The sequence below is a fragment of the Takifugu flavidus genome, chromosome 10 (assembly GCF_003711565.1).
Source record: "Takifugu flavidus isolate HTHZ2018 chromosome 10, ASM371156v2, whole genome shotgun sequence".
Lineage (NCBI taxonomy): Eukaryota > Metazoa > Chordata > Actinopteri > Tetraodontiformes > Tetraodontidae > Takifugu > Takifugu flavidus.
In genome coordinates, this window is record NC_079529.1 from 13,566,879 (window position 1) to 13,587,798 (window position 20,920).

Sequence of the window (20,920 nt, forward strand, 5' to 3'; positions counted from 1 at the left end):
TCAGCTAAAATGCAGTGTAGCTGAAATGGAATACTGACTTGGAGAAGTTAGCCAGGTTTTGTACTACTTTAGCGATGAGGGTTAGGGTGCGTGATGTCTGCTCATCAGGGTACTCCTGGGTGAGATTGAAGAGAGATGGTGACATGATGGCCGGACACAGGAAGCGCAGAAAGAGTGAACCACTAATGAGTCGATCGGCGATATCTTCCCGACCTCTCTCAGCACAGCGCACTCTCCAGGAGGCAAAAATTTCCTTTAACTCTCGAGGAAAAACACTGTGAAAAGAGCAGAACTCTGGTAGTGTTGCTATTTTCTGCAAGCGTTGTCCACTTGCTACGACTACCCACCAATTGGAGTTAACAATCTTGCAGAGGGCCAGTTCACAGCACATGCGGAGATTGGCTTGGTGGTCTGGGAGTACAGAGGGTGGTATTCTCATTGGATCCACTTCACAATTTTCCTCTGACTCATACAAGGCTCTTATGAAATCCCCTGCAAAGGAAATAAAATCAGTAAATAGAACTAAAATGCGACATCACAATTTGCTGTTTTCAATACTAATATCAGGATTAATACATGGTTCATTTTTTAGATTCCTTCTTCCATTTTATTTTGCTATTTTGTGAGTTAACATCAACCGATGCTTGGAATCACCTCTCACTGCGATATAAAATGTATATTATTGCTTCTTATTTATGTAAGTCAACTTAGTTTTAACCGTTATTTCTTCTCTAATATTGGTGGTTGTCAAAAGTGGCGAATATATGTTTGATTCATAATTCTTTACTGCTTTTAAAGAAAATCTGCTTCTTCACTCGTCACATCCATCAAAATATGCCATTAAAGTGAATGGGCCACATCAATCTTTAGATTTGGGGGACGTAAAAACACCAAAACGGGTAAAAAAAAAAAGAAGATGAAGGAAGCTGTTTATATATACGAGGCAACAAAGAGGTTTTGGCTCACCGATAGCATCTTTGAGGTACTTATGTCCAATCAGTTTAAGGTACTCTTCTATGGCTTTGGTGGCCAGAGTGTTCTCTCTGAAAATAAGGTGCTCTCGGTCGATGAATCTGTCTACTTCACACATCGCCATGTCTGACAGGAAGTCCTGCAGGAAGAAACTATATCACTGTTCTTTTTTGTATACAGCAAAGCCCTTTCGGGCGAGAACTGTCTTTACCTTCGCTTTCCCCGTGCTCTGCAGTATGTGCACCAGCGCACAGGCCACCTCCTCTTTGCTTTTGACGCTCAGCACAGGCTCCAGCACAGCGCACATGGTGCGGTAATTATTGGTGACATACTCTGCAAACTCCTTGTACAGCTCCATGGGCAGGATGTTCATGGTCTGGAAGCGGGATTTAAGGCGTAGGGATGCATTGATGATCTTCCCCCCTCCGACACCGGCGCCTTTGGTGAGGACGCTGGGCTGAATGACTGGGTACCACTGCTCCACAAACTGGCGCCCAGGGATGCTTGAGATGGGGATGCTCACAAGTCCCAAGTAAGTACTCTTTTCCTCAGAAAAAACAAATTCAAACAGGCAAATTCAATTTTTCACAATTGTATAAGTAAAAAATGCTTTGCAAGTGCCGCTTAAAGCAATAAAACGGTCATATGATGCCAATAAGTGTACAAAAATACTGTGTCTTGTAAACATACAGTATTTCCATATTATTATATGCTGTATTATTGCTTCTATTTCATTTACAGCTACACTCTGTTTTCAATAAAATGTGTTTTTTAGCAGTTTGGAGACCAATGACCTCATTCTCAGGTCACTTTATTACCTTGCGTCTCTTCTTATCGGTCTCCTTGTACAGATGAAGACGCAGGTTGCGAACGGCAGGAAGATTGTTGAACTCAAAGTGCTCGCCCCAAAAAACAGTGTCAGTGCGAGGCTTGCTGGTGGTTCGGGCGTACAGCATGTCATCCAGACAAAGTTCGCAGTAGTAGCGCTTCTTGGCCGGAAGCTCACGGGCCTCAATGATCCACAGTTTCAGCACGTTGTCCACCCTACGACTGTTGTCCTGCGGGGGGGACGGAGACCAGCGTTAAACAGAGCTTTATACAAACAAATGTGCAGCAAAACCGAAATAATCGTCGAGATTAGAAACAAAAAAGCATCTGTGCAGTCTTCAGGTGGGGGCGGAGCTAGTCCAACAAGAGACCAGAGTCAATACCGGGACAAAGTTATTGGTGATGACAGCACTTCGGCTACTGGCAGTGAACACCGGGTTTAATAAACTGGGTACAGAGACAGAAAACAGCATGACAGAGACACAGAAAAGAGACACAACAGACGCTTTGAAGGGTAAGAGGAGGGCAGTGGTGAGACGAGGGACAAACACGGTGAACTGTTTATGACTTCCTGTTAATGATACAAAGCCTGGGCTATATCTGAGATCCCCGCGGGCAGAGAAGGTCTCATGTTGTCGGGGGATGTTGCGCTGAAAGGCGGTGGAGTCATTTCAGCTGGCTTCTCATTTCATTGTAGTTCATCCCCCAGTTGATTCTGAAGTCATTATCTTAGAACGTTCGATATCAGACCCTGGGTTAAATCCACATTTCCTAATTTATCCATTTGCAAGCCCTTTGAAACGCAGCGCAGCATAAATGACCGAATTAAATCCGAACCTCCAAGTTTGCTGGATGTGACCGGTACACACAGTGCAGCCAGGAATTCTAGTCCTCCAAAAACTGTTCAAACATACAAGTAGAATGATTTGATATGTTCTCACTACAGTTTTAGACTAATGCTATCTCTGTCTCTTCAGCATCTGCTCTAAGATGGAATCAGAACATCGTTAAAGGCACCATCGTTGGAGGTCCACGACTCCGCCAGCATCCCTGCAGCCTGAGCATCTGGACCAGTCATTCAGGGGTGGTCCATGTTCCCACTCACACTGATTCAGGACTCAACAAAACATCATTTCTAACTCTCTTCAAGGTTTAGCAAACAACTGCTGTGCAACGTTACATGACTGCCACACTTATGCACAGAACAGGCCGCTCGGACCTCTGGCGTCTGGGCTGGGCTGCTTTGATTTTGTGGTCATGTTTTACACGCTGACTCAGAAGAACCAGTCAGGAATCAGACGCTAGGAGCGACATCATCAGCTTTTCCTGTCCTCGGCTTTTTTTTCTTTTTTTAAAGGAAAAGTGAATCTGGGTCTGCACCATTTACAAAAATGAGACAATTTCAGTTGGGGCGAAGGAGACAGAAGTAAACACAACAAAAACCGAACATGGACTCGTGTAATTTGTAATGATTTCTTTGGATTTAACGTCTATTTTTTTCCCAGTCGAGGAGAAAATAATATTAAGACTGTGTTTTTTTTCTATTGGATCCTACATGAACGACCATCCTCAATTTGGTTAGTGGTAGATGCTGAACTATGGTGTCTTATTACATATTTTTCAGCATGTTGGAGCCTCCATTGTTTGTCATCACCTCCTAAAGCTTTCATTTAGCTGCGAATCCTCCAACACAGAAACACACAAGACACTGGGATGGAGTTCACACACAGACCTATCGTGGTGCACTCGAACTGGAAACAGACAACAAGGGGAGATGAGGAGGAGAGAGACACACAGACAGAGGGATCATCTTTCATTTTCCTCTCCTGCATCCCTTTCTCTCCCCTCACCTTGTTGGGCTTGACAGCTCTTTGCAGGTTCTCGATCCATTTGTCTCTCTCTGCAGCGGAGCGACATGCAAAGCACTTGGTTCCTGATGCCGTAGTCACCTGAGGTTATAGCCAATAGTGAATTCAACAACCAATCACAGCCATTAGTAACTACGGAGACTGCATCTGGAATTTTCTCTTACTACCTAGAAAGTTGGACTAGTAGAGCGGTGGCGGAAAGGCTGACAGTCAGTATAGAGGCTAACATAGTCCAAATGTAGAGACCTTACATTTCAATCACAGTTTCTGGTGGTTCCTCTTGCTCTGTACATTTGACTGTGGTTCTGTCCACATCATGCAGCCCGGTTCTCACCTCAAAGCAGTACTCTTGTCCCAGGATGCTGGAGTGGACAGGTTTGATAATGGCGTCCTCATCTAGCGTGAGGTCCAGTGCCTCGGCAGCACTACTGGGGGATAGCAAAGATTCATGGGAGTGGGACTCTTTGAAGCTCTGCATTAAACGGGTCCTGAAAGAAGAGTGATGCCTGTGAGGTCGAGGAGAGGTTCATTTCACAAAGTGGTGCTAAAGGTCTATGATGGAGAGACCTTTGGTGGTAAGTTCAAGGTCTGATGGTTAGACATGAACGATCAACAGACTCATCATCCGCTTCCATCACCGCTGCTTAAAAACACAATAAAACAACCCAAAAAAACCACGCCAAATCCATTTTCTTCTCTTTGTGACAGGAAGGGTGGTGGACTCGATCCTCTAATTGCCTTAGCTTCTGAGATCAATAACAGGGTTCGGTTTCAACGGAGCCCTTTTTTAAAGTTGGGGTTGAGGCCAATGTTACTAATTGGAAATAACTTCTGTAGGCATAAATAACACTTTACAGGTCTGAGCATTTTAAAATATTATTTGACCACCTTGTATCAGACTAAAATATAGCATTGTTATTTATTAGGTAGAACAAATATACTGTGTATATATATATATATATATGTGTGTGTGTGTGTGGTGTGTGTGTGTGTGTGTATTTTAACCAGAAAATGAGCTCCTCCTCCTTATAGCAGCTTTTATGCCTGCTGCCATTGTTTTTATGCACGTGTGTAGCACCTCAGACCATTATGGAAAACATCTAACATCAAAACCTTCTCCTGCTTTTCAGCAGACATAAACACGATGCTTTCTGTAGTTCAGCAAAACGTATATTTTACCATTTAAACACACACACACACACACACACACACACACACACACACATAATATATATTGTACTGTAATATATTTGTTAAGCACAGTATATTTTACTGTTTCATAAGGAGAAAACCAGTGGTGTGACAGTTATGTACATTATATGAAGGAGATATGATTAAACATGGAAATCCTATCAACTCATTATGGTCCATAAAGCCACCAAATGGCTTTTGAAGTGCATCTGACACTTTGGTTTAGCATGAAAGTGAAAAAAAACCCACAACACCAATTAATAATGTAGAGAAATGGCTCTCACACTCACTTACTGACCTGTCTTGATCAGCACTGCGGAAACGGGGGAGGATCATGTGGCGAAAACTGCTGCTTCGGTCCAGTTTGGGTTGACTCTTAGCCCTCTTGATGGAACCCTTTAACCTCTTGCTGAGGAAGCTCTGGAGCAGGTTGCAGGGGGAGGAAAACAAGAGCGGGGGCGAGCAGGTGGTGGGGTGGCCATGTGTGGGGTGGAGTTTCAAAGAAAGGAAAGAAGTGGAGGGATTGAATAGGGTTTAGTTTGGCAGTGTGATGGGGAGGGATGGATGAAGTATTTCAGAAAGACATAAATGAATGTGATGGTAAGAAGGAGGAGGAAGACACTGTTAATACAAGAGTGCATTTCCTCAACAACATCACAACTGTCCATCCTCTTTGGACAATTCTCTTGATGTGTTCATGCACACATGCTTCAAGTTCTAAAGTTGCTCTAATTTCTGAATATGTACTGATTTTGTTTTGGTTTTTTCAAGCAAATGGAATCAATTCCTCATGGCAATAACAAATTGTTTGCTTTATTTTGCTTAAATTAATGAGCTCTGCACTTTTAAACCTACAGAATTCTACATTTCCATACCTCTTTGCCTATAGGCACGGGGGCATTAGCCATAATTCTGACAGTAAATGACTATTGAATGGTTGTCATGGATAAATCAAACAAATTTGTTTGGCTACAAAATGAGTATTTATGGAGTGATTATCACAAAAATTGAAAATTTTGCTTTGAATCAAATCCATCAGCAGGAGGGTCCCCCTACATGAGCCTGGTCCTGCTCAAGGTTTCTTCCTGTTAAAGGGGAGTTTTTCCTGCCACTGTTGCTTGTTGGGGGTCAGGCGCTGGGATTCTGGAAGGCGCCTAGAAACAATTTTGATTGTAAAAGATGCTGTATAAATAAAGATTGATTGATTGATCCACACCCTCGTCCAATAGTGCCGGTCAGGGGCTCCACTTTAAACACTAAAGTACTGATAACAGCCTTTAATTATATGGACTTCTATGGACTTGAACACTTTTGTATGCATGATCAATAAAAGATTTTTAATTAAGATCACGTCATCGTCTTCACAAAGTGATGTTTGAAAAACAAATTATTTTAAGAGAATGCTATTTTTAGAGCATTTTTCTCCCGTTACCTTGATGTCAGACAGCTCTAATCGTAAAAGAAAACCGAATCGTCCTCTTCAAAGGAACCAGACTCCTTTGACAAAAATACCTCACAGAAGGTTTGAGCTGCTCCTCCAGCTCTGCTGATTGCTTCTTTTGTTGTGACGCTTATGGTGTTACGTTAGGTCGGGTAGGTCAGAGGTAACAACCCGACATATATTTAATGTATGTGATAACATAATGTTGGGTCTGTCCCAGAAACAAGTCTCAAGTGGTGGAGAATAACTAGGGGTGTGTTAGTTTAGTTCTGTCTGTGCAAAGTGCATTTTGAGCTCAGGCAAAGTCTCTTTGGACAAAACGGCAAAGATAATTCATTTTAAACCAACACTCAGATCAGACGCACTGATCTGCAATGAGCTGACCAAAACTGTTAAACCGTGTTTTCGATGCAACCAGGTGAAATGCTGCCTTCCGGGGACCATTTGGTGTCACCCTTGTAAATGTGTAAATGCTTTAAAGGTATCAAAGTTTTATACTTCCTATCGTCAGTTTTTTCTGTTTCTGTTTCAGGTTCCACTTTCACGCCACAGTGCTTCACTCAGTGGGAGAATGATTTTATCATCTATCAACTCAATAACATGACATAAGTCCTGCAGAGTTAAATCCACACCGGCTCCAGATCACCTATTTTAGTTTGTAAAAGTAAAAAATCAAAACAGAAGAGAGAGAGAACTGCTGGAGAAGTGAGAACTATAGGAGAACTGAGGACTTGACTATGGTATGAGGGTCACCTTTGGGTCAAGCTAAGTCTATTTGGTTAAAAATGGCTGCTGCAGATTAGAGATATCTAAGAGATATCTCGACTTTAGAAACAAAAGGAAAATATGGATGACTAGTCTGATCAATTTAAAATCTCTGATCACAATCACACATTATTATTACTGAAACTGTAAAAGTGGGAAGATCTGGAGGGACAGAAATGGTCACTGTTGGTACCTCTTCAGAAAATTCAGCAGGAATCAACTCAGAATTTGGTTCCTGGCACATTATGGACCAAACTCTATTTTGGTGACTGCAAACTGCGGAATAAACGCTCTTTATTTTATACCCAGGGATGCACACGAAGGAACCCGCAGCTGGGCAAAAGAGCAATGGATTATTGCTGAAAGGTAACCCCTCCCTTCCTCTGTGTCCTAAATGTTTGGAGATATAAATCAGATCTGATGGAAGGAAGGACGGCCATTTTGTTGACATTAAAGAATGTTGACAGCTTCAAGACCTTCTTACTTAACATCCAATTTTTTTGGAAAGCCAGAGGCTGTTCTGTTTCCACCACACATTACAGCTTTAAATCATTTCTGAGTGAGATGAAATTCTTTTATCAGCTTGTGAACCTCACTTGAGCGTAGCATGTGCCACATGTAGGAGCGTTAAAGTGACTGGCATCATTTCATCTTGTCTGCGGAAACTGTCAGTACTGTCAGTTTTCTTGCACGAGCACTAGCATGTTGCATCAATAATGCATTAATAATAAAGTGCACCATTTTTACCAAATCTGGTCTTCACGAAGTGATGAAGTCACTTCAAATGAAGAGGATGGACCACCTTCTCTATGATGATATTTCAACATTTAAACACGTGAACGTAGCCACTCTGCTTCAATAATGACTGCGTAACATACCTCAAAAGGGGGCAGTGGTGCTACAAACGGTCCTCTAGCCACTGGACTCGAACCAGCAGCCATCCAGTCTCCACCCCAGTGCAAGAAGTGGGGAAAGGAGGAGGATGCAGCAGGTGAGGAGGGCAAGGTGAAGGACAAGGAGGAGGGAAGGGGCAGTGAGCAGGGTTTGGAGGGTGTGCCAGGCCATTTCATGGAGCCTTTAAGCTGCTGCTGCTGCCGCTGCTGGCACAGGACAGCAGTGGGAGAGACCCGGGAGGGAGGGGGTGGCGGAAGCAGGCTGCCGCCGGCCTGGTGGCCGCGGGGGTGTGGTGGTGGATTTAGGGCAGGAACGGGGAGAAGGGACAGCGGGAGGTTTGTAGACAGCGAGTGAGGCCGGGAAAAGAGGGGGTTACTCACGGATTGTCGGAAGGGTTGAAGGGGGGCAGTGGGAGAGACGTCCATGCTGGGCTGCTTTCCTGTGGCTATACTCTTCCGCCGGGTGCGATGATCTGACAGAGAAAGAAAGGGTGACCCGAGCGTTAATATGAGAACATCTAGAATTTTGTGTCTGGATCACATGACCTGCCATAATCTAGCCAGTGACACATTTTAAAGCTTGACGAGAAGGATCAAAGTTTAACCTGCTGCCCGAGAACATCTCTGAAGACTGCAAACACGCCGCCCCTAAAATTTCTAGCAGGTAAAATATCTTGCAAAATCCACAACTCACAACAAAGGCTAAGAAAGCACCTGCAGAGATACCAGCAAGACTCACAGACATGAGCCAGAAGATAGAGCACCACAGCTGTTATCAGACTAATGAAAAGGTCTCCGATACTAACATAATTCCAGAGAGAGATGGATAGATTTATCCTGAGGGAAATCCAAGCCACCTGTACCATATGAAAAAAACCAGAACCATTCGGCGTAAAATAAAAACCAACATGGATATTGAATCAAGAATAAATCACAATATGTGACTGTGGAAACCGATAAATATGCACATTATTGAGATGCTGTATGTAGATGCCTGTAGGTTACAGGTTAATGTTACCAATGTAAAGTTCAATAGGAAGGAGAGATCTGATGGGGACAGCAGCTTGGTGCTGATGATGGTGGACCAGTTTGTCCAGTGTCCTCTATCCGAGCCAAGAACTGGTCCCGTTCTAAGCCAGCAACAAAGCTTTCCTTAGCAGGCTGTCCACATGTCCCCACCAGCCTGTCCAATCATGCCGCATGCTAACGGTAGCAGGTAAAAGAGCCACAACTGACCACGCATTTATTCCATGACTATTATTCAGCCTAAACAAGCACTCTTCAAGTGTCATGACAGGATGTGTGGGCGGTAATAATCAGAATTCTGGATCACCTGGGTGATGGTGATTATGGTAGGAGATGTCGTGGGTTTGCAATGAAGCAGGCAATAATTAAAACAAGAAAGCAGAAACAGCATTTAGATCTGGCTGCAGCAGTTTCAGTCTCTAGCTGTTTTAAATTAAAACTGTTTTACTGCTATTATACTGCCACAACATTTAGTAAATGTGTAATAAATATTTTTCTAAAGGACCATTTAATTTCAAATATAGACCCAGTCTCTCTCTCTCTCTCTCTTTCTCAACTCTCTCTCTCTCTGATGTGATGTGACAACTATCACCAGAGGCAGAAGACAATAATCAGGGTTGTCTTTTTGATTCTAAATCTTTATATTGATATTCATTAACATGATGATCACATTATAATCGGCTGTCGGAATGAAGGTCTTGCACATAATCTATGGCAATACTCTGTTATTGTCCAATGAAACATTAATTATTGAATTAAATAATTAAAAAGCTGAATTAAAAAGGTTAGGTGTGGATTGATCATGTTAATCTCACTAAAGAAACATGGCTGACAAATTCCCAAATCCTCTATTCAGTGTTGTGGGACTGAACTTGAAGGCTGGACCCAGGCAGGTTAAGGCAGGGGTCGGCAACCCGTGGCTCTAGAGCCGCCTGTGGCTCTTTAGCGCCGCTCTAGTGGCTCCCTAGAGCTTTTTCAAAAATATGAAAATGGAAAAAGATGGTGTGAATATATTTTTTTGATATAATATAATTACTGTAGGAGGAAAACATGAGAAATATTCTTAAAGTTTTCCAATGCTGTATAAATGTGTATAATAAATTTTTAATTTCAACATCTCTGTCACTGAAGATTTACATCATAGGATGCAACACACATTTATTTCAGCTCGGCGTGCTGCCAGACAGGTGGCTGTTGCACACAAACGGGCGGGTGTGTCATGGGCCATGGATACCAAAGGGAAAAAGGGAAAGATAGCTGAGGAGAACAGAGGATTCAACAGTTCTTGGACCGAATCGTTTGGAAGTTAAACTTAAAGCGCCATCGTACAGCAGAGCAGCCACGTGATGCATCATTCTCTCCACTGCAGGGAAAATAAACATTTGGTTATGAAGGCTCATTATGGATTTGTAGCCTACTGATCATTTTGACAGTAGCTAATATAGCTAATATAGACACTTACAGCATGTGTTGCCTTCATTATAAGTCTTATATAAGACTTTTAATTTTTTGCGGCTCCAGACAGATTTGTTTATTGTATTTTTTGGTCCAATATGGCTCTTTCAACATTTTGGGTTGCCGACCCCTGGGCTAAGGGATGAGACGGTTACCTCGGTTACTGCTTCTTGCAGTGCATGCAAATCCATGGCTCCCTTATCTTGTAGTCAAACCCATCAGGTGGGCTGGCCTGGGCTTGTATTACTCTTTCTATCATATCTCTCTACTTCCACCAAACTCCTCTAGCCATCAGTTACAACATTATGGTACTGTATCAAATTTTGACATTGTTGTTGGGGGGGCAATGGAGGGCAACACCCTGGCAGCACGACAGCTACGCTTGGCAGGAGGAGCGGTACCAGAGCCATGCAAAATTACCTGCACTAGCCGCCACATGTTAATGTTTCTTCCTGTCACAAACAGGGTCCACGAGGGTGCCAGGGGGGCCTGGTGGTCGCCGGTGGGGCCTGTGCTAACAGACCAGCACCACTGGGCTCTTCCCTTTTCACGCGTGAGGTACACATCTAGGACACGTGGCAGACGTATCCAGCACACTTGCTCGTCACTGGTCCCCTGACTGCCTTTGCATACTGGGATCCTCAGACCGTGCGTTGGTGGGGGTGCCTGCACCGCCTACCGCGGCTGGGGCAGTGCGAGGCGTTAATGACATTGCCCTGCCTGCCCATTGCTCAGCTTAGTCCATAACTGACAATACTGTAATATTTCATTTGGCAAGATTTGATCTATCTATAAAAATGAGGGGAAAACCAGACCCACCATGTCTCCTTGTTATCTATATTTATATACATTGTTGTTATTAATGTTTAAAATTAGTTATAAAAGTCAAATTCAGGATATTAGACTGTTGCATAACAATAATAATAATAACACATTGGATCAAAACATAGACCCATAAGCCAAAGCTTATAGTCATATAGCCTGTAAAAACGCGTGTCCATGCATGCAAGCATCCTGCCTATGCCTTCACATTTGTAGCCATGTGCCAGAGCAACATGAGAAATTATGTTCTTGCTCATTTTGAATGTGATGTCAAGCTGAAAGCTGAAGAGGTAACGCGTGGGTGTTGAATGTTCCAGCTGACAGAACAGGGAGATGGAGAGAGTTAAAAGAGTGGGAGGGAGGATATAGACTCAAATGATGAGAGGCTGATTTAAAAAATACAGAAAAGGAACACTGTGTGTATGTGTGTTTGTGCGCCACGTAGGAGTGAGGGACAGTGTGAGAGCAAGGCTACACAAAATAAAGACAAGATGCAGAAAGAAGCTACAGGAGAAAACAGAGACGGAAACATGGGCAAAGGCGTTGAGCGGAGCTGTGAGGAGGGAGGGGGTAAAGAGAGGCGCAGTGGGAGGCATCTGGGGAGTGTGTCTTCGTGGTGCTCAAATGCTCAGGGCTTTTTGTGTGTTTGCCTTTGACAGAATGCTGGTTAGCTCTCTGTTAGCTTTCAAACCATATACCGAGACAGCAAAGCTGAGAGCTGCTTCTTCAGTGCCGTTGCACCACTTATTACATAATTACAGATATAGTCTGTGGCCAGTGGTGCAAGGAAGATGTGGTGAATTATTTCCTCAACTACCGATACGGTGTGACATTTCTTTGACCCCCCCCCCCCCCCTCCTCCTCCTCCTTCTTAAAGCGCCTCAAAAAGACATCCGCATGTACAAAGACTGAAGTGAACTACCACATGTATGTAAGGGTGCGCCCCCACGCATGTGATGCATGTCGGTGCATGTTATGTGCAAGAATTAACAGCAGCTGGCAGCGCGACGCCCGTGACAACGCTCAATGTACCGATCAGATCCTGTGGTATTCACACCTCTCTCTCACGGGGAGAAATTGGACACAGAACACAGGTGGTGAGAAACGATCATTGTATCATTGGAGGAAACAGCCAATTTCCAAACAGCCAAAGAAACACGCATATGAAATGGTGCCATCAGACATACATGAATCCAATAAAGTCAGCTGAGAAGTTAAACATGTCCTACCTAGCTGAAGTGGGGCTTGTTAGTGTCCAGACTTCAACAGTAACCGTGAGACCCCACAGTGACGTCAGCTAAAGCTCCAGGCTGAATTCCAGGCTTGGTTTGAACTCCAAACGTACACGGTGACATTAATGGCTATAAATGAGGGAGTAGCTGCATATGCACATGACATCTGCCCACAGGTGTCACGGCACACGTGTGTCCGCCTCCGTGATAAGCAGGCCGCCGTCCTCTGAAGAGTTCTTAAGGTTGTGTTCAGGTTTCAGAGAATTATTGCACATGTAGTCAATCTATCAGAAAACTGACTAAGAGTATGAATGTTTATATGCCCTTGTAATAATAATTCAAATAGGTCTATGAATAAAGATTAGCCTAACGGCCTCTACTACCACAAACCCTAAATCAAAGTCAGTAAATTCATATAAATATATTAGGAACCCCAATAGTCTGGTGAACTTGAAACATATCACACCCAAAAAACTCTACCACGAAAACTACACATTAGTAAACTCTTTAATAAAACTAATGGAAACCATAAATTCCACATCGCTACGACCTTAAACTCACTACGTACCCTGTTCTAGAATGGAATAAGGGCTGATTTTTGCCTTGGAATACGTGACGTCACCGCAACACAACAGCCAAATTTCACTAGAAAGAAATTTCCATTACACAAAGTTAAACTTGTGCATCATGGTAAATTCGCCCTTCGACCCTGAACTAAATGCATAATTTAGCTCTAAACTGCCCCCAAAGTGTCCCGTTTGGTGCATTATAGGCTGACAGTTATTAAGTGGGGCTGTCTTCATCATATGCGTGCTAATTAGTAAGAGGTGCAGCGACGGCAAGGCGAGCTCTCCAAAGCAGCGTTATCATTTCACAGCGCGCTGTTCATCCGTTCCCCGTCTCCCCAGCGCGGCAGTGGCAGCGTTAATGGCAGTGGCAGCGGCAGTGGCAGCGGCAGCAGCAGCGGCTCTTCCAAAGCAAACACTTCGGCTGGAGGCTCTGCCTCCCCGGCCTCTCCTTGTCCTTTCTTCCCGGTGCCCTCCGCCCCGACCCGACAGTCGCAGATCCCGTGATCGATGGCAGATCCACTGAGGACAATTTCTCTCATCTTTCTATCAGGAAAGTGCGCTCTCCTCTGTGCGTCTCCGCCTTCTGCTTGTCAGACTGCAATCGCTTGTTTGATGCGCGATACGTAAAGACCACGGAGAAAACGGGCGCTTAACTGCGGGAGCGCCTGTCCGCGTGTGCGTTTACGTGCGTGCGCGTCCGTCCAAGTGCGTGCGTATCCATCGCCAAATCATAAACGTGCGTCAGGAGGAGAAAGCGGCGCCAATCTCTCCTGATCGCGCCAACCGCAGATGGGAATAAGTCACTAAAAAGTCTTTTTTGATCAGAAAGGGAGAGAAAAAAAATCACAGAAAAAGATCCGAGCGGAGAAATGAGTAAATGGCTCAGAAGAGAGCGCAAAAAAGCGCGCAGGATTAAAGGAGCGCCCGCAAAAACTGCGTCACCTCCAGGCTGCTGAGAGAAGCCTCACAGGTGGACGGCAGAGCAGCTCTGGGAGGAAGAAGGCTGACTGCTCGAGAGCACTGCATGCAAACTCCTCGTCTCTCTCTGTTTCTCTGTTCCCAGTGCGCGTGCGTGTGTTAGAAGGGGGGCAGCATTTAAACGGGGTGGGGTTGGCTGCAGCCTTCCTGGGACCTTGGTCATTTTAAGCTGGTATAAGAAGCTTTCAACTGTTTTGTCTCGCTTTTTCATTTTCCCAGTTTCACATATTCTCTCTCCCTCCCTCCCTCACTCCCTCCCTCTCTCTCTCTCACACACACACACACACACAAACACACAAACACATACCAGTGTTAAGATTATTCAAGGCTGAATATGTGGGGAAACATGTAAGCAAGTGATTACGCATGGCTGATACTGTCCATCCACGCAGCCTGGTTAATACGTTTCCAGGCTGTTTGCTGGTTTATCTGCGTGTAAATGAAGGCTGTGTGATTCACCTGCGCTTTACCGAGTTTACTTGTGCTAAAAATACATTTGATCTTATTCAAATGAGGCAGCGACTTTTTTTTAATTTTTACTTTTACCACCATCAGCCCTCGTTGGGCTTTCAGTAATGGGCAATCATCACTGCCAGAGGGGTCAAGGGTATCTCTGTTCTGTTTCCATGACAACTGCGGGTTTGAACCAACTTTTCAGAACTGAATTGTGACACTAAACATGCACAGCACCAATTGAAATAACACGTGGACAATCTACTGTGTGTATAGATTAAAAAATAATTCAGTTTGAAGATAACTACAGTTGTTGATACAAAAAATAATTGAATGCAATAAAAACCTTTTCATTCAAGAAATATTAAATGTAAACATTGCGATGAAAACTACAAAAACGGTGGTCAAAGTTAGCAAGCGGAAACAAACAGACCGGCTGAGTGAAAATGGATACTGACCTTAAATACACTGGAGGTAAAGAAATGAAATATTGTAAAAGTAGAATTCAGTGACTGATCCGAAGCCAACTGAATTACAGTTAATAAACCCAAAAACCAAGACAGAGGAAGCCCCAGCTGAGGAGGGCGGATGGAGAGCTCTAGTATTCCATCTACAACAGTTGTCATTTTTAATAAAAAAGCCTTTTATTTGAAGTCTTAATTGATTGTATTAGAATTATTCTTTAACCTCTCATGATTTTCTCTTCTCCAAGGATTGGCTTACAGGATTGCTGTAGTTTTCTTTCTCTCCTCTCTTAAACGGTCTCCCTCTTCCTTAAACAGCTCTGTAATTATTTCCATGGTTACCATTGTCTGAAGCCTGATGCTGTCCTGCTGGCTAAATCATCTGTCCCTTCTTGCTCTTCGTATCAATTACTCTTCCTATCATCATTACACAAGTCTGTACTGCTTCAGGAAACGCACCATTTTCTGGCACCTTCCAACATTTAATTCTGAATCTTACTTATCTGTGGATCATTATTACATTCCACCGGTTCACATGTAGTTGAATCTGGGAAGGACCTCGTCCTATAAGAATCACTTCAATCGTGTTTTTGGATTTTTATAATTAAAATTAACCGGGAAGCATTTACACCTTTGTTACAGAGACCATCAAAAAAACATGACAAAGGGACTGACTTCGTCAAACACATCACACTAAAATGCCCCATAATTACAGCACTGTCCGAAATATTTGAAGTCTTCCATGTAACATGACTTATTGACCACAGCAGAAAATGGTAATATATGTTTTTTAAATGTTTTTGGACAGATCATTCTCTAATAACAAAAAAAACTATAGCAAGAAGTATAATTAATTATGCTGTTCGCTGGGGCTGTTCCCACTTGAAAAACTATATCTCCAAATCTGTTCTTCAAAAGCAAATCTGATGATTGAAAGCTATAATTACTGGAGTTGATGTATCCTCTTCACAGACTGGGATGTAATCTACAATCCGCCATCAGTCTCATGACAGAGTGCATTACAGGACTTCAGCGAGGACGCCAACATTCTCCCCAGGAGAAGAAGCCTTCAGGTCTGTCTGCAGTTATTTTTACATACCGTTATATAGTTCTGTGTACGCACTTAAATTGCATGTGCATTTTCATCATATGCTTACTTTAGTGTCACTTACAGCTAGTTTTCTCACATTTATCTAAATCTAACAAAGTCTAAAAGCAAACGTGAAATGTAAATCTAAATATTATTTATAAATGTTAAATGTAAATGTTAAATTTCTCACCGAATGTAAAACTAAAGCTCTACCTCAACCAGCGCAGAACCCCGTCCCCCCATAATGATGACATTGTACACCTCGCATGGTTATTAAATCATGTGGTAAGAGTTCATATGTAGATACCATTAGGTTGCATATTGGATTATGAATATGAAGATCTGATAAATAATTATTGCTTACGCTGAGTCGCAGGGAGCATTATTTGATAGGGCCCTGTAGGACTATCAAAATATGCCTCCTCTAAAATATTGATTAAGATAATGGATTAGAAGAAAACCATACCAGATGATTGTATATAACAGCGGTTACAAAATTTAGCTAAATGTGAAGAAATTAGTTGTGACATTTTTACATTCGGTGGCCCAACATACAGACTCAGAGGTTACTGCTTTGTTTGCTGCAAGACCAGAGAGCAAGTCCTTTGCCAAGCCAAAGTAAAGACCAAGGAATTACCAGGAAAGTTTTTGATCTTCTGTTTTACAAGAATCTAGCCGCCTCACATATTTTTCTACAGTGTAGCTAACACCCCAGCAGATTTTTCACTTTTTTCACATCAGAGACCTTTTTTGTTTCGAGAGACGAGATGAAAATATCCACGTATCACATTTAAAGCTTTTTCTGGTGGTGTAAGCCATATGTCCAGCTATTTTGCCAATATCCAGGAGAAAATAAAGGCACATATCCCAGTAACACCATACACCCATTGTTGCAGTAATGCCTTTGATTTGATTTGGAGGCAGAGGTCTACCTAATTGCTGACACTATGAACTTTGTACAGAGCTTCTCTGTTGCAAAAAGGGAGTCAAAGCCAAAACACTCTTTTATGAGTGGACACTGCTGTGTGTAACAAGTCATTGTTGTCAAGATGGGCTGTGCATAACTAAAGCAATACAGCATGCTTGCTCGGCCTATTCGGTCCTGTTGGAGACAATAAATGAGCTTAGCAAACTTCTCTTGCCTCTGTAAGCAAGTAATAAAGTCAAAAACATACAGCCCTTTTTGAGTCATGTGAAACAGTGACCAGAATTCACCCCCTGCGACATGAATATTGTGTTCAGGATCTCTCTGTAAGTGAAAAATGTGTGAATCATTTGCCAATGTCAAATCCACCGGGAGCCAGTAGAGATTCAGCTGATGTGAGGGACACTCCGAGGACGCACCGTTCACCAGCAATGTTGTGAATTCTATCAAGCTGCTGACCTTCCTACATCCGAGCTGGATCCTAGAAAGAAAGCTGCCTCTTAAAGAGGAAAAATTATTGAAGTTATAAATGGCCTCTACTCAGGTTTGGATGATATTACTAACCACTTCCCTTTCCAAGTAGCCTGCATATAAATGTCACATTTCTGTGTGATCTCACAAAAGAAAACACACTCAAAACACTCACTGATATTTCATTTTTTGGCTGACTGCATCTACAAACAAAGAAGCTCTTGAGAAATGAGGAATCTAACTTTGTGCCTGCTTATGTTTGTTGCTTCCACCGAGAGGATGTTTTTTACCCTTTGACAGCTCCAAACATAGCTAAGGAGTTCCATGGCACAGAGAAAGCTAACACACATTCTGGACAGTTGTCAGGCCCTTGTGCCAAACAAGACAGTTCACTTTTTTCTCAGTGGTGTTTGTTGTTTAAAAATGCTTATCCCAGACCACGGTTGTTTGGTAGAAATCCCAGGAAAAAAGATCATATTGTTAAATGCGTTAAAGCTGAAGTGAACTTCACCTATAAATAATTGCTTTTTAACTTTTTGTATTAGTAAATGGTGCAGCATTAATATCTTGTGGCATCAAAAAATGATTCTTTTCAATTGTTTTCATGGTGGTAGTCCCTCTTTTTAAGAAGGGGGACCGGAGGGTGTGTTCCAACTATAGGGGGATCACACTCCTCAGCCTCCCTGGTAAGGTCTATTCAGGGGTACTGGAGAGGAGGGTCCGCCGGATAGTCGAACCTCGGATTCAGGAGGAGCAATGTGGTTTTCGTCCTGGGCGTGGAACAGTGGACCAGCTCTACACCCTCAGCAGGGTCCTCGAGGGTGCATGGGAGTTTGCCCAACCAGTCCACATGTGTTTTGTGGACTTGGAGAAGGCATTCGACCGTGTCCCTCGGGGGGTCCTGTGGGGGGTTCTCCGAGAGTATGGGGTGTCGGGCCCGCTGATACGGGCCGTCCGCTCCCTGTACGATCGGTGCCAGAGTTTGGTCAGAATTGCTGGCATTAAGTCGAACTCGTTTCCGGTGAGGGTTGGTCTCCGCCAGGGCTGCCCTTTGTCACCGATTCTGTTCATAATTTTTATGGACAGAATTTCTAGGTGCAGTCATGGTGTTGAGGGGGTCCGGTTTGGTGACCTCAGGATCGGGTCTCTGCTTTTTGCGGATGATGTGGTCCTGTTGACCCGTGGAGGAGGCCCGTGACCTCCAACTATCACTGGATCGGTTCACCGCCGCATGTGAAGCGGCTGGGATGAAAATCAGCACCTCCAAATCCGAGGCCATGGTTCTCAACCGGAAAAAGGTGGAGTGCCTTCTCCGGGTCAAGGAGGAGATCCTGCCCCAAGTGGAGGAGTTCAAGTACCTCGGGGTCTTGTTCACGAGTGAGGGAAGAATGGAGCGGGAGATCGACAGGCGGATCGGTGCGGCGTCCACAGTAATGTGGACTCTGCACCGGTCCGTAGTGGTGAAGAGAGAGCTGAGCCGAAAGGCGAAGCTCTCGATTTACCGGTCGATCTTCGTTCCTACCCTCACCTATGGTCATAAGCTTTGGGTAATGACCGAAAGACGGTGTTTTCATGTTTGCTTCATTTTGAAAAATAAAGCTGTAATTTCACCATGATTGCCACTTGTAAGGTGGTGGACAGCAAAGTACATGGTGTATGTTAAGTGTGCCCACTACTATATAGAAAAGCAGCTGGGGGGAAGCATGGGGGGTTCAGTTTTGTGTCTTTACCTAATGTAGCTCTGACGTGTCACCTGTGGGCTCCTAACCAGAGGTAGAAATGACCAGGAAACTCAGCCTAATAATTAATCTGATTCAACACTGAGTCTGGAATCAACAACAAGAACATCATTTCTATCACCGTTAACCAACATTCTAATGTTGCTCCGCTGGTCATCTTGGCCATGTCTAAATGATTAAAAGCAGTGAGTTTCTGCCATGTGATTACAGATCTGCATCAATGACCACACAACCAAACTAACGATCTACGGACAGGATTGTTATTATTTTTACTCACTACGATTTTAACCGATTAGCCCAGCCTTTTATAAAAGTTGTCATTCAGAGTTTTTGTAGCCCAGTTCCCCCTCTGGTCTTTGAATCATCGGTTTCAGCTGAGATCTTCCTGTCACCTGCGGGTCCCTCTGCAGTTCATCTGTTCGTCATCAGCCAATTAAAAACCTGCAGCTTTAAACACTGGTCCTTCTCTCCAGCCTTTGCTGGATTCCCCAAAGTGATAAAAAGATAGGTGGTAGTTATTCCAAACAAGTGTGCTCCAGGCTCTTTGCCCCCGTCGCCGTCCTGCTGCCTGACCCCCCCAGACCTGGCTGAATCTTGCACCCCTGCTTGAATAAACATTTAATGAGAATAGTCTTTGAGTCTGGTCAAATCTTATTGAATACATTAAATATCAGCTCAGCTGACTCAGGGAACACGAACAGCTCTTTTGAGCCCTCTCAGGAAGTAATCAATCCATGATGAAATGGATCTCTCAGCTGTTTAATCTAGGCTCCCTCCAGTCCACATGAGCCACCACCTCTTCCACAGTTCCCAGTCCTCAGGAGGAATTCCGTGCTCCTGATCCAGAACCCTTCACTGGAGATCTAGGCATGCAGCTTCATAAGCCCTGAAGACCTTTGGTGTTTAATTAAATGCTCCTGTCTCTACGAGACACTACACTCAGTTTTATACATGCTTTTATAAAATATCTTAGCAGATGAGATTGATTCAAATTTTGAGAGAGTAAAGTGGTCTAAAGGTCGAGTCTATCTCTCTCGACAAGATTAGAACCTTCTAGTTTATAAGGACACACTTTTATTTTTTAATCCTTCCTGCTTTAAGATAGAGAGTAAAGTCAAAATATAGCAGATTCAAATGGTCAGCTGCTGATATAACGTGAAGCTGCTGTCAGTGATTGATGGTGCATATTCCTTTTATCAGTGTTTATATTTTTGTTTGATGCATTATTAAATCAAATTACGTAATAAAAAAGTGATTTATTAATGTGCCCCATATTGTAGTGTTTTTGATGATTTACATAATGACATCGTGTGGTAATGCTTTGGGTTTAAAGAAAATAGATCAAAGCCTTGTTGAGGTGTAACAGTAATTTGCATTTTCTAAATGTATTTTTATTATTTTTAAAGCTGACATTTAGAATGGACCTCTTGGCTTGAGGTCAAATAATACAGTTGTTTTATTGGATCTTGTGGGGGTTTTTTTTAGTTCTTGTGTTTCTTCTTCATGTCATTTTTTTCATGTGGGTTTATTTGCATTTAGACTACAGTAATACATAGGTATCGGTGCATTTAGCCCTGCAGGGAGCCCATTAAAATATATGGCTGTTTGCACTGGACTTACACTTCAAGAATATGAACAGGCTTTTTTATGCTAGGGCATGACAAAATCTGATGTGTCAGGGCTCGACTGTTCGAAGGTCAAGTGGAAAAAGTGTATTCAGAGGAATCAGCATAACTGT

General features: G+C 43.3%; 1 protein-coding gene across 15 annotated transcripts in view; it reads right to left on the reverse strand.

Moving 5' to 3' along the window:
• syngap1b (synaptic Ras GTPase activating protein 1b) overlaps nt 1–20,920 on the reverse strand; it is a 63,903-nt gene that overhangs the window by 22,462 nt on the left and 20,521 nt on the right. For 11 of the 15 annotated variants that reach the window (XM_057044480.1, XM_057044477.1, XM_057044478.1 and 8 more), the window contains 9 exons: nt 8,340–8,431; nt 5,158–5,279; nt 4,003–4,156; nt 3,651–3,749; nt 1,791–2,030; nt 1,184–1,519; nt 967–1,111; nt 348–492; nt 39–275 (listed from right to left, as the gene is read on the reverse strand). In XM_057044480.1, the coding sequence (XP_056900460.1) occupies nt 39–275; nt 348–492; nt 967–1,111; nt 1,184–1,519; nt 1,791–2,030; nt 3,651–3,749; nt 4,003–4,156; nt 5,158–5,279; nt 8,340–8,431 (1,570 nt within the window). Of the gene's footprint in view, nt 1–38; nt 276–347; nt 493–966; nt 1,112–1,183; nt 1,520–1,790; nt 2,031–3,650; nt 3,750–4,002; nt 4,157–5,149; nt 5,280–7,943; nt 8,432–12,490; nt 14,113–20,920 lie in introns of those variants that run through there. The other 4 variants (XM_057044488.1, XM_057044473.1, XM_057044476.1 and 1 more) reach the window with 4 other exon arrangements.